Genomic DNA, 17,587 nt, shown 5'->3' on the forward strand with positions numbered 1-17,587 from the left:
CAATGATAGACGAGCACAGATGAAAAGCAGCGCAGCCCAGTGCCATTATGCTTAGGATAATATCTCCCCTCTCTTTTTCCTATCCAGCCCTGCCTTCCTGCCTTTGACACAGGGCGCTAAGGGTCTGAATGAAACCTGCTGGAGGTTACAATTAAGTCTTTGTGGACAAAGGGCACATGTGTGCGCGCACGCACTCACGTGCACACACACGCACACAGCATCCTCAAATAACAGGTGGCAATAAATCCATCAGCACATCCACTTTCAGCGAACAGAGTCCCTGCAGTCTTGCTAACAGCTGCCAATACCTGAGTGCCACACACCAAGATGGACTCAAAGGTAAGATTTTTTTCTTTCTCTGGACAAATGCAATCCTTCCTTGTAATTTGTGCCTCTAATCAGACTCTTCTGATTATAAAGTAAAGTTTACGATTGATTTGTTGGCAAATTCCTGGTTTTGTTTGTTTTGTTTTTGTTGTGGTTATTTTTCCTCTCCCTTTCTCTCTTGGTAGTACTGCATTCTGTTTTATATCTTTTAGTTTTCCATTTCTTTGCTTTTAGTCTCTTATTTTCATCCTTCTAAGTACAATTGCGTTTGAAAATACCTTATTTATATAGAGAAATGAAGGGTCTTAATAATATGTGCTTTTTGATTAAAATTTATTGGGAATTTGGTTCACTCGGGACCTTGGTCACTTGCACTTGTAGCCTAGAAGATGTTTTTCCAGCCCTGGGCTTAGAACAGAGTAGCCCAATGCTTGGGATACTTCCAACATTCAAGGCTGATTATTGAACCCCGGTGATAACTATTTAAAATTGTTTACTTCCTGAATTACCAAGTAGTCATTATAGGATATTTGGAAATTGCAGATAAGGAAAAAGAATATAAATTTAATTAATGAATTATACATAGTGGCATTTAAGAAACTTTCTAGTCTCTCAAAAATATACATGTATATTTATTTTTACATGAGGTCAAGCTGTTAATACAGTTTAATATCCTTTTAGGCTTAACATTATATTAATGGTATTTTCTGAGTAAGTAAAAGTATTTAAAAACATAATTTTTAAGAGCTGCTTAGGTTTCCATCATTATAATGTTTCATTTCTTTCACTAATATGTAAAACTAATAATTTTTAACATAAAGCTTTGGCTTCACCTCTGATCATTTTCTTAGGATAGGTATCTTGAAATAGAGTTACCAAGTCAAAGGGCACACCATTTTTAGAACCTGATATATTTCATGACAGCAATCTATTTTAAAATTTAAATGATTGGTACTGTTGAATTCACAACTGAAGCCTTAGTAAAAGAACATTAAATTTTCCACAGAAACTGTTATTACCTGAAGTTCGACAAGGTACTGTGAAACTGTGACTTAATGATGGCTAATGATATAAAATACTAAATTGAAAACTAACCGTGGAAGTTAGTATTTTATTTACATAGAGTAATGTACCTTTCTGAGCAGGGTTTATAGTTTAAACAAAAGAATGAGAGTGTCGCAGAGCAAGGGAAAATGGCAGACTGTAAGCCTGAAAGTTTAAAAGCTTGGGATTTTATCCCAGTTTGACACTAATTGTGTGACCCAAAATAAATCTCTTAACCCCCAGAGTCTGATTTCTCATCTGTGAGATGAAGGTTGGTCTAGGCCAATGTTTTTCAGTGGGCAGTCAAGTGACACTGTGCCATATGAGATATTTTGGGGTGGTTCATAGAACATAGACTATTAGGGGTAGTGGGTACACTTAAAACTCAGACTTCTTTGCCACTCTACAGTGCAACCATGTAACCAAAATCTATTTGTACTCCCTAAAGCTATTGAAATAAAGAAAAAAGAAAAGAAGCATAGACCATAATTTTTGGGTGATATATAGACACTATCTATATTTTTAATATGCCTCATAAAATTACTTTTTATTTCAATATTTATGTTGTGGTTTTTTAATTTTTTACTTTTTTTTTTGAGATAAGGTTTTGCTATGTTCCCAGTCTGGACTCAGACTCCTGGGCTTGAGTGATCCTTTTGTCTCAGCCTCCTAGGTACCTAGGACTACAGGCATACTACTATGCCTAGCAGTATTTCAATATTTTAAAAGAGTGAACTTGGAGGAAAAGATGAAGTAAAATGGTAAAGGTAGTCCTCATATCTGACATAAACCATCAAGGTGATAAGTAAATAAATGTCTGATGTTTGAGAGACACAGGACTGGGAAATCTGTAGTGTCTGTTTAATATGCTAGGTATAATTCCAGCTATAAATAGCTGGTAAGCCGTGTTTACCTGAAAGGTGTCCTGGGAACCAGGTAGAGGTATTGAGAGGAATTAGAATTAGAAGTGAACAGCGATATAGACACAAAAAACTTCTGAATACCATCCCACTACTTGCAACCCTTTATACTTTTCATTTTAATAGTGAGTTTCGCTCATCTGGGTAGACGTCCCCCCGTCTCCTGTAAAGGCTGCAGAACACCTGTAGCTGTCACAGGCCCCACCCTAGGAACCTGAAGGAGAAGACTCCCCCAGCCCAGCCCTAACCATGCTCCGGACTGTTCTGGACGCTCCGCAGCGGTTGCTGAGGGAAGGGAGGACATCCCGGCAGCTGGTGCTGGTGGTGGTGTTCGTGGCTTTGCTCCTGGACAACATGCTGCTTACTGTGGTGGGTACGTTTGGGGGTCTTTGTGCTGAGAGATAATTTACTGTGGGCCCCAGCAGGCTACACACACCCTGCTCAATTTCAGCAGTGAGTGCACTTGAGAATTTTACTTTTAATGCTGAAAAACATGCAGAGGCTGCTAGGGATTAGAAAACAAACGGTGGCCAATGGAATCTGAAGATTGGCGACCATTGCTAAAGGATTCCAGAGATTCAAAGAAGAGGTTTAGAGAGTGTCTGACCAGAAAATAAGGTGACTGGGAGCCAGAATTGGTCGCACTTTCCTTCCTGTCTTCCCAAGGTGCTGATGACTCGAGTGTCTGTCTCACTGTTGCCTTTCCAAGGTGGCATACTTTATTTGGACATCCAACTCCTTAAAAAGACCCACCTTTCTTGCGGATCTTTCCCTGGCAGTCCAGTTTTTTCTAGTTGATACTCTCTTAATCATTACATTAAGTTCTACCACTGTATAAATGGGCACTAATAGATTGCCCTTCCTGGATAAAATATATGCTTTTATTTTATTATTATTATTATTTGTGTTGAGGTTTCACTCTGTCACACAGACTGGAGTGTAGTGGCGTGATCATGGCACACTTCAGCCTCAAACTCCTGGGCTCGGGCAATCCTTCTGCCTCAGTTCCCTGAGTAGCTGGGACTACAGGCACACGCCACCACACCTGGTTAATGATTTTTCTATTTTTTGTAGAGACGAGGTCTCGTTATGTTGCCTAGGCTAGTCTTGAACTCCTGGGCTCAAACAATCTTCCCACCTTGACGTCCCAAAGTGCTAGGCTTACAGGCATGAGCCACCACACATAGCCTATGCTTTTAAATAAGAATCTCCCTGAGACATGTTGCTAAGCCAGTATAGTCAGTTCTCATTATTGGTGGTTCAATAGTTAAAATTATGTCCTATAAAGTTGGTGTACACACTGGATTCGTGTATACTGCTGAATCTTGCTCTTAGAAGAATCACACACACGTAGGTTATAATCTTAAATGCTAAGCATCCTGGTAAATTCTATTTTCTTTACCAGAGAGAAAAAGAAGTTCAGAAGTGTTAAATGATTTGCTCGAGACCACCCTGATAATGGGTGTCAGTTGGGATTCAAGCCCTGTCTAAGGGTCCCAGAGCTGGGGCTTTTATCACCATCCTGCCCTGTCTCCTCCCATCCCCATTCTTTGGTCATGTTTGTGTGAGAGCTGAAACAGGAAGGCAGAGCCCGCTTTGTTCCGCCTCAGCTGGACATTTCTGTGAAAAATCGTGATAGTTCAGCGCACGTTGATTTGGGGGTGACACATAAATCTTAGTAAGTAGGCAAATTAGCCTGTATGGAATCTATGAATAATAGGGATTAACTGTATGATGATCAGAATTTAGGTCCTTTAGCTAACAGAATAATTTGGGCAGGCACAATCTTTCAGTGGGCTAAATTGTGTCGCTGAGACACCATCCCTGATCATAAAAATGAACTCCATCATAATGTCCCTGAACTTAATGGTGGTAAAATGACAATCTGTCCTTAGCTTCCATCACTTGTCCTCCTTGATTTCCAGTGCCTATTGTGCCCACCTTCCTATATGCCACGGAGTTCAAAGAAGGCAACTCTTCTCTGCACCTTGGCCATGCCAGAAGTTCCTCACCTGCCCTGGCCTCTCCTGCCTTTTCCACCATCTTTTCCTTCTTTGACAACAACACTGTAGCTGTTGAAGAAAGTGCACCCAGCGGCACAGCATGGACCAATGGCACTTCTGGCACTGTTCCCCCTCCAGTCACTGAAGCCATCTCAGCACAGACAAACAACTGCTTGCAAGGCACAGAGTTCTTGGAGCAAGAGAACATTCGGGTTGGGGTTCTGTTTGCTTCAAAGGCCATGATGCAACTTCTGGTCAACCCATTTGTGGGACCTCTCACCAACAGGTATCTTAGTGGCTGCAGTGCTTAGCAGGGTATTCAAGAGCACTGGAATAGGAGGACAAAAGTGATTAGAAGGGAAAAAGGAGTGCTCACTTGTTTGGTGCCAGGGGAGCCAGCTATTTGAAAAGCTGGTAACCCTAAAGGATGACACATTACTGATGAAGTGTCATGGGCTTCAGATTTTCTTAGTGATATTCTGAATATTGAGTACCAAGAAGAGAACCAGTGAACAGCAGTGCACTGTTGATGTTGAATGGGACGAGGGTGGGAATAGGACCATTTTATCTAGTCGTCTAATCTAGACTGCTGGTTTCCCCGTCATTGTGTTTAGGATTATCCTGACATTTTAACGGGATATACAGTCTACCTAGACTATCTTTTTTGGAAATGACAATTTTGACCACTGTCTACAGCTACATTTGCAAGTCTGTTTATGTTATTGTACTTATTCACATGTCATATTCCATCTCCAAACCTGAATCCAGAGTCATGTTTCACCATGTGCTCAAAAATCTGCATCTCTGCTCCCATTTACATTAGAAAATGTAGTCCAAGTATATGAATGCCTATTGGAGTTGTATCTTTTTTTTCAATTCTCTATTAGGATTGGATATCACATTCCCATGTTTGCTGGCTTTGTTATCATGTTTCTCTCCACAGTTAGTAAGTAATTTGCTTCCTCTTTTCTTCCCTTGCTGATTACTTTTGATTTTATCATGTGAATGCAGTATAGATATCAGCACAGCCCTGAGAGTAATTAGGCATCTGATTAAGCCAACTGGGACATTGGTTTAATGCTTTACAGTTTGGGATATGGAGACTAGAACAGTAGTGGCAATAAAGTCTAGTTGGAATTTGTCTATTTTGCTATAGAAGAACAGATATTTCAGCTGGGAAGTCATGAAGGCTGTTTGAATGTGTATGCTGTGTGTGTGTGTGTGTGTGTGTGTGTGTGTGTGTGTGTGTGTGTGTGTGTGTCTATCAGTAATCCCTTGAGCGGGCTTAATACATACTTCCCATCTTTGGGAAAAGATCATATTATTTTGATATGCCATGGCAAAGGGCAGCTAACAAAAAAAAAATGGAAATTAAACAATAGCATCTGGAAATTCAAAAAAAGCCTACTGCTTTCCAGTTAAGGACGTTAAAGGTTATAGCTTAGGAAAGTACATTTGCTAAAGAAGCAAGAAAGAGAAAGACAAATAGTCTATTCAGTATCAGTTAAATCTTTCTAATAAAATGGAGATGGAATAAAAGTAGTGAGAAAAATACGTCTGGAAATGGACCCTGAGAAGTAAAGGAAGAAGAAATGAATGGGGGTTAGTCCTTGGGGGGTTATGCAGAGAAGGTGAATGCACTTTTGGTTCCTGATGACTCTATGACTCTGCTGATTCTAACACACCTTCTTCTCCCTCATGTTTATCTTATTACCTTTCTGTTACTTATCTGCTTTCTCTGTTCCTCTTCCTCAACTTTCCTTCCTTCCCAATATAGGACTTAACTCCTTTCAACCCAATGTTTAACAAGAACTTGTTGCATTCCAAGCTGGAAGGTTGTATAGTGCAAGAACTTGAGATGTCAACTTTTGTCTGAGAACCACATCTTACATGTAAAGTTCCAGCTGACTCACAGAAAATGAGGAAATTCAAGTCAGCAGTGTTCACGGAACTTCTAGAAACCCAGCCTACACAAGATAACAAATTAAAAAAAACAATAGCGTGCCCTATTTCATCATATAAGACTTAAAATGGAAAGTTTTTTGGAAATAAAACTTTGTGAAGCACATTATTATGCCTGGATGGCCATTGTCACATAAAGAATAGAAAGACACGGTTCTAGGTATCAGGAATGCAGGATGATTGCCTGGAGAAACTTGGCAAATGCCCTGCAAAATAAGACACTGCAGTGTAGTGCTGGATCCCCAAATCTTTAGCATAAGGTCTTTGCCTAATTCTCTGCCAAGAACTCATATTTTAAATGCTTTTCTTATCTACCAAACTATATGTGTTAAATAGTTAGTTTCCATGAAATAACCAGTGTTATCATGCTGATTTTAGCTTTAAAAGAAAACAAAAAACACATATTATGTGTTTACAGTATCCTTGTAACAACGTTCAGTATTTTATTTTTATTTAGTTATTTTTTAAATGTATTTTCAAGTCAGGTCTCATCCTGTCACCTACGTTGAAGGGCAGTGGCATGATCATAGCTTTAACCTCGTGGACTCAGGTGATCCTTCCACCTCAGCCCTCCGAGTAGCTGGGATTATAGGCGCTCACCACCATGCCTGATTACGTTTTTGATATTTTTTTTTGTAGAGTCGAAGTCTTGCTATGTTATCTCGTTTGGTCTCAAACTCCTGGGCTCAAGCAATCTTCCTGCTTTAGCCTCCCAAAGTGCTGGGATTACAGGTGTGAGCCACTATTCCCAACCCAGTGTTTTAAAAAATAGTTAAAAGAGGTTGCTGATGCCTTTTACTACCCTTAAACTAGCCATCCCCCAGCAGCCCCAAACTAGGAACCATACTTAATGTAACTAGGAGTGAAATGGTAGCCCATATAAGGGGTACAAAGTGAAAAGAAAGTTGCCTTGGTTTTCTTACATAGGATGGCCAACTATCCTGGTTTGTCTGGGATTGAGGGGCGTCTTAGTGCATTTAGTGTTGCTATGAAAAAATACCTGAGGCTGAGTAATTTATAAAGAAGAGGTTTATTTGGCATATGGTTCTGCAGACTGTAAAAGAAGCATGGCGCCGCATCAGTTTCTGGTGAGGGCCTCAGGCTACTTCCTCTCATCCTGAAAGGTGAAGGGAAGTCAGCTGTGCAGAGATCACGTGGAAAAGAAAAAGAGAGAGGGGAGATGCCAGGCTCTTTTTAACAACCAGCTCTTGAGGGAACTGTAGAGGAAGAACTCACACCCCAGGAAGGGTATTAGTTCATGAAGGATTTGTCTCCATGACAGGAACACCTCTCATTAGACCCCACCTCCAACGTTAGGGATCACATTTCAACCTGATATTTGGTGGGGACGAGCAACCCATATTCAAACCATAGGAGGGGGCTTCCCAGATTGTAAGGCTTTCAGATTGTGTGTGTGTCTGTGTGGGGTTTGTTTTTATTTTGTTTTGTTTTGTTTTCACTTTCAATTTTAAAACCAAGAAAGTTTTGGGCAAGCCAAGACAAGTTGGTCACTCTTCAGTTTAGGGATAGTAGATTAAAGAGATTGGAAATCAGAAAGCCTGAGAAAAAGACAATAGAGGCTAGGAAAGGAGAGACAAAGAATATGCATGTTTGGGAGACAAGGAGTAGCTCAGTGTGATCATGTGAAGGATTAGTGGGAAAAGATTATGAGCACAACCAAAGACATCTGTAATGAGTGGGCAACGGGATTACAGTTATTCTGGTTCAGACAGTTTTAAGGGGGGTAGAATTCTTCTTATTTTAGGAGACATTGCTCTGGAATTGGAGGTGAGACATGTCTAGACTTACTTCCTTGACCACCAGTGCCCTGTAATTTAGTTTTTGATAACATATTCCTGTTGGTTCTCACTTTCATATGTGTTGGTCTCCAATAGACTGAACCTCTTCAAGGACAAGAACTGGATATTCTCTTAATTTCACATTTGCCAGAGTCTAGCAGAGCTGCATGTTCAGTACAATTGAATAAATACTGATTTGATGTGGTTAAGAGGTCTTCCAATATAAGGTAAGGGGAAGGATCTAACTGCATCACAAGATGTTATTTTCTACTCAATGGCTACAGTCCTTGAAGCACGTAATTTATTGTCACTGTATTCCAGGTAATCCCAGGGACCCAGCAATGGCAAAGACCAGATCTGAGTGTTGCACATGGAGAATCCAAGAGTAGGGTCTAAAAACCAGTTACCAGTCTAGGACACTGTGCTTCATAGACATTCCTGATTCCAGTGAACAGGATGTTGGGCTTTCAGCAAGAAATGTAGAGACCCAGCCTTCCATCCACTGTTTGGTGACTTGGCTGATGCTTCTGTGGTTTCTCAGTATTCTTTTCACTTAAAAAAGAAGTCCTACTAGAGAGGTGATAGATTAAAAAGCCAACTCCAGAAACAGGGAGTAATCTTCATGCTTTATTAAAACACAGGCATAGTGACTCATATCTGCACTATCATGGGCATGTCTTCTGTGACTGGAAGCAAAGGCAACTTGCTAACTGAGGAATTCTTGCTGTTCTCTTTGCCCAGTGTTTGCTTTCTCCGGCACCTATAACCTGCTCTTCGTGGCTCGGACCCTTCAAGGCATTGGATCTTCATTTTCTTCTGTTGCAGGTGACCCTGACATCTTCCATCATGCACACACATGTACACATGCACACACACACAAGTATACACACAAACATCTCTTACTAGCTCAGACTCTATAAGGTTTATAAGAATAAGTTAAGGAAGATATCATCCTAGTAGGTAGAAATTGTGATTCAGAAACCAAGTAATTTCAGAGTTGCCAGTGAGGCTCACAAATCCCTAAGCTCGACATGACTTCCTCTAGAAATATTCAGACACAGCTAGCTCAGGTCAGAACACACCCATGGTAAAACCATGAAGGTTAAGCTTTTATTTAGTACCACTCAATGGTCCTTTCTGTGTCCCCCTCTTGAAATCTTATAGAAACAGTCATGTTTATGCTACCAGTAATACCACCACAGTTTGCAAAGTATTGCCAAATACAATAGTGAATATAATTCTATGAAGTCAGTATTTTATGTCTTTTTTTTTTTTTTTTTGAGTTGGAGTCTCTGTCGCCCAGGCTGGAGTACAGTGGTACACTCATGGCCACCCCAGCATCGACCTGCTGGGCTTCGGTGATTCTTCTGCTTCAGTCTTCCAAGTAGCCAGAACTACAGGCACATGCTACCACACCCAGCTAATTTTTGATTTATTGTAGAAATGAGATATCTCCAAGTTGCCCGGGCTGGTCTCGAACCCACGGGCTCAGGCAATTCACTTGCCTCAGCCTCCCAAAGTGCTGGGTTTGCAGGCCAGTATTTTATGTCTTTTACACATGACTAACTGGGCCCAAGAGGGCAACTGCTGTACAGCACTAGCCCACACTCTCTCCTAGGTCCTCAGTGCTCTTAAGCTCTTCCTTAGACATCTGTTGAATAAGAACAGCCTCTGCACTCCCAGATTTTCCTTTCCCTGACCTGTTCCATAATCCCTCCATTCAGGGAAATGTGCTAGGAAATGACAAAACGCTATGAAATGTGGTCTAGTCAGACAATGTTATACTTTCCAGAGGTCTTTGCACTTCCAACAATATTCTGAACAGAAGGAGTGAGCAATGTAGATGTTTGAGAGATCCTTGGGGGGTGGTATCTGCAAAATTCTATGTGTTAAGTTTCGTAAAACCCCTCATACTGAAACTCTAGCTAAGATGTCTTCTGAAGATAGAATAGAACAGGGGTCAAGGACTGAAAGAAGTGGATAGAGCTCCTGTGTGCTACCTCTGTCTGTCACTCTCTGTACAGGTCTTGGGATGCTAGCAAGTGTCTACACAGATGACTACGAGAGAGGACGAGCCATGGGAGTTGCTTTGGGGGGCTTGGCCTTGGGAGTACTGGGTGAGTAGCACTTAACTGGAACTCTAGGTTCTGGAGAGTGGGTACCATAGACCCTCCGAAGATGGCCCCAACTAGCAGGTGTTCCTGAGATCTTGGAAGACGAACATTTTTCTCTCCCTTCCTGGCCCACTCATATTTTGATTCCTTCAGGAATATTACTGAGGAAAGGTGAAATTTATTTACCCTTAAGAAGCTAAATAATGCACAAGGGTCTGGGAAAGGTGCAGAAACCCAACCTGTTAGAGGGAATAAACTTCCCCATGTCAGCAGCCACCGCCTGCCTCACCTCTGCTTCCACGCACGACCAGAGTTTTCTCTTTGCCAGGTTCTCTGCTAAATTCATCACAGACATAACTCTTGTATTCCTCACCACCATCCTATAAGGAATGATTGCCCCATTACAGAGATGAGGACAAGAAAGGCCAAATAGCCACCCAGAGTTACATAGCTAGGAAATGCCAGAGACAGGATACAGACTCGGATTTCCTGGACTGAGAATTCCAAGCTCCAAACCATAGAATTACTTGTTCTTTGAGGCTCATCGCTCATGTGACTTAACTGACAAACCACATCATTTCACTGAGCACTTACTAGCTAGCACAGAGGGGATATAGGTGAGAAGTCCAGACACAGTTACTGCCCTCTCAGAGCTTACAAACTCATTGAAGAGAAAACATCAAAAGTCTTTTTGCTGGCCTAGGCCCCACCCTCTACCACTGTGGGGAGCTACGGGAAGCAAAACCTTGTTATCTGTTGGGATCTGTCACCCCAAATAGCCAGGCGAAAACTTTGGTGCATCTCAGCCTCCTTCATTACCGCTCTCTCCCAAATGAATAAGCCTGTTATATCCTCAACAGCTACTCCTGGCTCCTCTTCGCTTCTTCATTGGAATATGACTCCAGCCTCTTGTCTGAGCTCTTTCACATTCCCTCCTTCTTCCATGGTTCCACCTGAAGAATCCTGAGTGCAGAGCTGGTGGTTCTCTGATGTTTCTCCTTGGCCACAAGGCCAAGAAGATGCCTCATCTGGAATATATGGGGGCCTTGGTTTAATGGCTTCAACCTTACCCACCTCTACTCTCCTCCCAAACATTCATACTCTAATAACACCCACTTTCTTCTCTTGGTTTAATGGCCTTGGTTTAATGCCTTCAGCCTTACCCACCTCTACTCTCCTCCCAAACATTCATACTCTAATAACACCTACTTTCTTCTCTTTCTTCCCCAATACACTCTCTTTTCTGACACCTCCGTGTTCTTCACACGAGCCTCTTCTCTACCAGGTACTATGCACTTGGCAAAGTGCTTGTGGCTACCTGGACTTCCTGATCCACTCCACTGGACTTACATAATCATTTATGCATGTAACCTTTTGATGTCAAACTTTTCTCTATGATCAAATTATTTGGATCACCCCCCCCCCACACACACACACATATTTTCTCCACTAGAAAGTGAGCTCACTGGGGGACAAGGATTCTGCTTTCTCTATCTCTGAATCTTAGTCCCTAGAAGGCCTTTTGTAAATGCTCACTGGGTAGATATGAAAAAGTCCCACTGGATGAGATTAGTCCTCATTTCTGCAATCTGCTTTGATTTTCAGTGGGAGCTCCCTTTGGAAGTGTGATGTATGAGTTCGTTGGGAAGTCTGCTCCCTTCCTCATCCTGGCCTTCCTGGCACTGATGGATGGTGGTAAGTCACTATTAGATCCCCCAGGCAGGTGATAGCCCAGAAAAGGTTGGGACTACATTATGCTATGGTGTCAGTCTTGGCTAATAATGGGTGGTGTAGACATGTTTTGATGGATCAAGGGCTACCCCAAGCTAGGAAAGAAGGAAGAAACTCAGGGAGAAAGTCTTGTATGAGATAGGAGGGTAGCAGTGTGGTTGGTTTTGGAGCCCCCAACTAATCAGTGGACAAACTGTACTGTCTCTCTTCTTTGTTCTTAGCACTCCAGCTTTGCATCCTCCAGCCTTCCAAAGTCTCTCCCGAGGTAAGTAGACCCCAAGTCCTATTGCTAAGAGATATGTAAGGATGGCTAAGTGCAGGGATCTAGGCAGGCCTGTCAAGCCGTTAGAAAGAAGGTGAAGGGGAATAGAGTCAGGAAGAGTGAGGACTGTGCTTGGATTCCCAGATAGAATTACATTTAGGGGAGTATGGGGAAGGTTGAGGGTATTTGTCCTGATGATGGACAAAGATGGAGGAAGGGCCTTATGAAGAATCAAAAAAGCTGTACAGAACACACTCTCTCTCTCTCTCTCTCTCCCCTCTCTCTCTCTCTCTCTCTCTCTCTCTCTCTCTTAGAACTAGGAGATAATGACTTTCAGACTTGTACCATCATCTCGGAGATAGAGAAGGCTACAGAGGCCTTCAAAGTTGTACCATCATCTCAGAGATAGAGAAGGCCATGGAGGCCACCCAGACAACCTCTCCCCCCAATAAAAGACGTCCACCAAGACCATTCCTAACAGACTGTCATTCTGTCACATTGAATAAATAGCAGAATTGGTTTTGTCTGACTCTAAGATAAAAAATGACTCTGGAAAATCCATATCAAACCATGAAGAAGGAAAAATAAGAAAGTGAGTAGAATATAAGAAAGGTTGATCTGAAGACCTTGACTTTGCACCCTGCAGTCCACCAAGGTATTTCAGAAGTAATTACACTAATACCTGACAGTTCTTCAGGGCTGTTTGGTATTATGTTCCAGAAGCTCTGCTTAGCATACTGTCTATACTGCATCCTATAAATTTCATGAAAAAAACAGGTTTTTAGCCTCATTCAACAGATAATGAGATTGAGGGTAAACAGAGGAGAATCTGAAATAATTGGAAACTATGACATAATTAACACTTTTAGGGTACAAGTTCCCCCAGAGCGACTGGAAGCCTCCTAGAATCTGCTGAGATTATATTGCTCCTTGGGAACTGGTTTTAGGCATAGGATGTACTGGGGAGGGAAGTCTTTGCCACCCATCCAGGACTCCCCAGAGCAAGGAGCACCAAATACTCTCTGCACAAGCTCCCAGGCTTGGAACAAGCTTGGTCCAGCACTTCTTCTGCAGCTGTCTGGCCTAGGAGCATTCATCCAGGTGGTTTACCCACTGTTTATTGAGTATCCACTGTGTCAACCAGGGTGAGTTACTTAACAAGAAGGCCCAGCCTGAGATTCTATAAAAGCAGGGCCCCAACACATATTTTTTTTTAAAAATTTGACTGTGGGGTAAAAAAAAAAAAAAAAAAATCAGAGCCTCCTTAGGTTTTGAAAACATTCATGTTGAAATAACTTCAAATTTACAAAAAGTTTGTAAGCACAATCCAGAGAACTCCCATATACTGATTCTCAATTTTTAAAAAATATTTTTCCATATGTGTTTAACCATTCTCTCTCACACACACACATTATTATTATTATTACTTTTTTTTAACCAGTTGAGAGTAGATTGATCATATCATTCTTTTAACCCTTGATACTGTGTAAGAACAGAAATATATCTATTTGTAATGACAATACTGTTATCAAAATCAGGAAACTTAACATTGATGGAATACTTTAATCTAATCTACAGTAAGTACTCTATGTCAATTGTCCCAGTAATGTCCTTCATAGAATTTTTTTTCTTATGTCTCCAGTGAAGAACTCATTCAGGATTGTATAATATGTTTGTGTGTCCAGTCTCTTTAATCTGGAAAAGTTCTTCAGCCTTTTTTTATCTTTCGTGACATGGAAATTTGAAGACTACATTTATTTTATAGAATATTTCTTAATTTGATTTGTCTGATATTTCCTCATAATCAGCTACAGGTTTTGTACTACCCATTAAAATATTATTAAGTGATACTTCTCAGAGTCACGTCTGTAGGCATACAATGCCTATCCACCTCTCAGTGGATTAATTTTGATCACTGGGTCAAGGTGTTACCTGACTTCTCCATCATGTATTATTTTTCACCTTGTAACTCATAAATAATCTGTGAAAGACACTGTAAAATTCTGTACATCTCCTGCTTCTCCTCAAACTTCCCACTGATGATTATCCACTGATGATTTTTTTTTTTTTGAGTTGAGGTCTCCCTCTGTTACCCAGGATGAAGTACAGTGACACCATCATGGCTCACAGCAACCTTGACCTCCTGGGCTCTAGCTCAGCCTCCTGAGCAGCTGGGACTACAGGCACATGCCACCACGCCTGGCTAATTTTAAATTTTTTTTGTAGTGACAAGGTCTTGCTATGTTTCCCAGGCTGGTCTTGAACTCCTAGGCTAAATAAATCCTCCTGCCTCGACTCCCAAAGTGCTGGGATTACAGGCATGAGCCACTTCACCCAGCAATGATGATTCTTGACTGAACCAATCTGTACTACAATGTTTGTAAATTGCTGGTTTTTCTATTTCTTCAATACCTCCACATCATTAGTTGGCATTTTGCTATAAGAAATAGCCATTCCTTTCTCTCTTTATACACATAATATATATATGTGTATATAAATATTTATATATAAATAGGTATGTATAATTTTATGTACAGGTGATTATGTTCAAAAATTTTAAAAATAATAATTTATTTATCTGTTTATTATTAGTTTGGACTCATGAATTCCTTTTTTATTTCGTGGCTTCTAGCTCATCACTGTTCTTATGTATTTTGATGCTCAAATTGTACTAGTTTCGGCAAGTGGGAGACCTTTCAAACTGGCTCTTTTAACATGACCTCATTTTTTAAAAGCATTTTTCAAAACTTTCTGATACAAAAATATGTCCCATGCTCATCTTATACCTTGTCTGCGCCACTCTTGGAATCAACCATTATTCCAAGGAGCCCAAGTTCCTTTTCATGGGGAATGGTGATTAGAAACCAAAATGTAAGCCGGGCTCGGTGGCTCAGCCTGTAATCCCATGCTTTGGGAGGCTGAGGTGAGTGAATTGCCTGAGCCTGCAGGTTCGAGACCTGCCTGGGAAACTTGGCGAGACCTCATCTCTACAATAATCAAAAAATTAGCCGGACATGGTAGCGAGCGCCTGTAGTTCCAGCTACTTGGAAGACTGAGGCAGAAGTTTCGCTGGAGCCCAGCAGGTCGAGGCTGCAGTGGCCGGGAGCACGCCACTGCACTCCAGTCTGGGTGACAGAGTGAGACTGCAACTCAAAAAAAAAAAAAGAAAGAAACCAAAATGTAGGCACTCAGCATGCTCAGTGTGCTCAAGGAGCTCTGTGTTTCTGAGCCATCTCAGTGGCAGAGCTAATATACGCACACACATGAGTTCATACTGAAACCTCCATTCCATCACAACTCCACAGGATTTTTCCTTGTGTCCCCTCGTCTCACACTTGTATCCCCTTCTTTCATGGAAGGAATACTGGCTCTTACCAAAATCAATTCTATAACACATATAATTTATATAGCCATACTATTACAAAAAACAAACCTACCAAGAAGTAAAATGTTTGACGTTCTTTTTCCCTTAGACTTAGGGAATATAGCCAAAGTAGTGTGTTTAGAAATTACTGTATTTGCATTAGTTTTTTCTTCCATCTTTATGTAATTGTATACTACACAACAAATTTAGGATTCAATTATGTTCATTTGTTTTTCTTGGCATTTAGTTTTAGTTCTTTTCTTCATTTTTGCTAACTGTATTAGTTTGTTCAAGCTGCCATAACAAAATGCTACACGCTGAGTGGCTTAAACAACAGATTTTTCTTTTCTCATAATTCTGGAGGCTGGAAATCCATAATCAAGGTACTGTCAGGATTCGTTTCTTGTGAGGCCTCTTTTCTTGGCTTGCAGATTGCAGCCTTCTCACTGTGACCTCACATGGCCTTTACTCATTGTGTGTGCACACACACTCAGAGAGAGAGCGCTCTGGTTTCCCTCCCTCTTCTTGTAAGGACACCAATTCTACTGGATTAGGCCCCCTTTACGGCCTCTTTAGCCTTAGTTACCTCCCTACAAACCCTATTTCCAAATACAATTACTTTAGAGGTTAGGATTTTGACATGTTAATTTTGCAGGAGACACAATTCAGTCCATACACTCATATAATTTTATTTCTTGAATATATAGAACGTTGTCATCTAAAAGTCAAAATTATTCAAAAAGGTATACCCAGAGAGTGTCAATCCCTCTACAGTCTTTCTACACTCCTCCTTTCCCACCCTTACCACTCATAGGTAGCCGATTGTTTTGTTTTCTGGTTTATCATTTGTATACTTGTGTTTTTTTTCCCCCAAAATAAATAGTTTATGTGTTTGCTTATTTCACCCTTTTTCTTACATAGAAAGTAACATACTATATATTTTTCTTTGTATTTTTTTTTCTCACTGAATGATATATCCTGAAAATCACGCCCTATTTGTTCATAGAGTTCTTCTCAATTGTTTTCCAGCTGTAGGTCCATACATACCCACACCGCTGTATATATGTACCATATGTTATTCAATCTCCTGTGTTTAGGCATTTTGGTAGTTTTCAATACTTTGCAGGTACAGGTAGTGCTGCAATTAATAATCTTATGTAACACATTTTTACAATGTTGGTGGTAATCATTGGAGTAAATTCCTAGAAGATGGTAAAACCCTTGGGTCCAAGAGTTAATTGGATTTTTTTATATATATTTCTATGATCTACATCAGTTTATTATGAATTATATATGAGGTGAGTGTGCAACCTTTTTAGTTTTAGGATTTCTCAATATCTCAATCTACCCTGTGTGTATGTGGAGATGGCCATCATATCAAAACTATTAAATCTGCTGCAACATAGAATGTAGTAAACACCATCGAAGATTAGCACACAGTGCTCAAGAATTTTGAGAGAGGGAGGGACTCCATCTTCTTGGTCAAGGAACACCGTGGAAAAGAAGCCACTTGAACTTGACTTTGAAGAATGGATGTGGAACTGTGAAGAGGAGAAAATAGAAAATAGGTAGTTTAGACTAAGGTTATAATGATGGTTGAGAGACTGCCAGGATGCATGGAAGGATGCACCTGGGTGGGTGACCAAGTTTAGCTGAGATGAGAGTATGTCTTGAGGGAGAGTATATTGGAACTGGACATTAAGGCATTTTAACCCAGGTGTTCAAATACTCCTGCTATACCGATGTGTTGCATAACAGAACAAAGAGTTCAGAAAGCTTGAGAGGCTTTCTAAGTTATGGACTTTGTGCTCACTTTTGGGATTTGGTCGTCTGCCTATTTCTGTCCTCCATAAACAGTGCCAGGGAGAACTAGTGGAGAGACCAGGGGTTGGCCAACCACAGTGACTGACACCTGTAATCACAGCACTTTGGAAGGCCAAGACAGGAGGATCTTTTGATCTCTGGAGTTTGACAGCTTGGGCAACAAAGCGACAAAAGATAGAAAGATAAGCTGGGCATCATGGTGTACATATGTAGTCCCAGCTACTTGGGAGGCTGAGG

The 17,587-nt window shown here is 40.9% G+C and overlaps 1 protein-coding gene across 2 annotated transcripts in view; it reads left to right on the forward strand.

The window, feature by feature from the left end:
* Positions 1-201: 201 nt before the first annotated feature.
* SLC18A1 (solute carrier family 18 member A1) overlaps positions 202-17,587 on the forward strand; it is a 32,959-nt gene continuing 15,573 nt past the window's right edge. The window contains exons 1-9 of one of the 2 annotated variants that reach the window (XM_008073991.1): positions 291-339; positions 1,451-1,642; positions 2,418-2,664; positions 4,217-4,580; positions 5,182-5,240; positions 8,797-8,880; positions 10,080-10,172; positions 11,775-11,864; positions 12,122-12,165. In XM_008073991.1, coding sequence (XP_008072182.1) covers positions 2,541-2,664; positions 4,217-4,580; positions 5,182-5,240; positions 8,797-8,880; positions 10,080-10,172; positions 11,775-11,864; positions 12,122-12,165 — 858 coding nt within the window. In that variant the 5' untranslated portion in view covers positions 291-339; positions 1,451-1,642; positions 2,418-2,540. Of the gene's footprint in view, positions 340-1,450; positions 1,643-2,417; positions 2,665-4,216; positions 4,581-5,181; positions 5,241-8,796; positions 8,881-10,079; positions 10,173-11,774; positions 11,865-12,121; positions 12,166-17,587 lie in introns of both variants that reach the window. The other variant, XM_008073990.1, reaches the window with a different exon arrangement.

Source organism: Carlito syrichta, unplaced genomic scaffold (assembly GCF_000164805.1).
Source record: "Carlito syrichta isolate Samal-C Ts95f unplaced genomic scaffold, Tarsius_syrichta-2.0.1 Scaffold316252, whole genome shotgun sequence".
Taxonomy (NCBI): domain Eukaryota; kingdom Metazoa; phylum Chordata; class Mammalia; order Primates; family Tarsiidae; genus Carlito; species Carlito syrichta.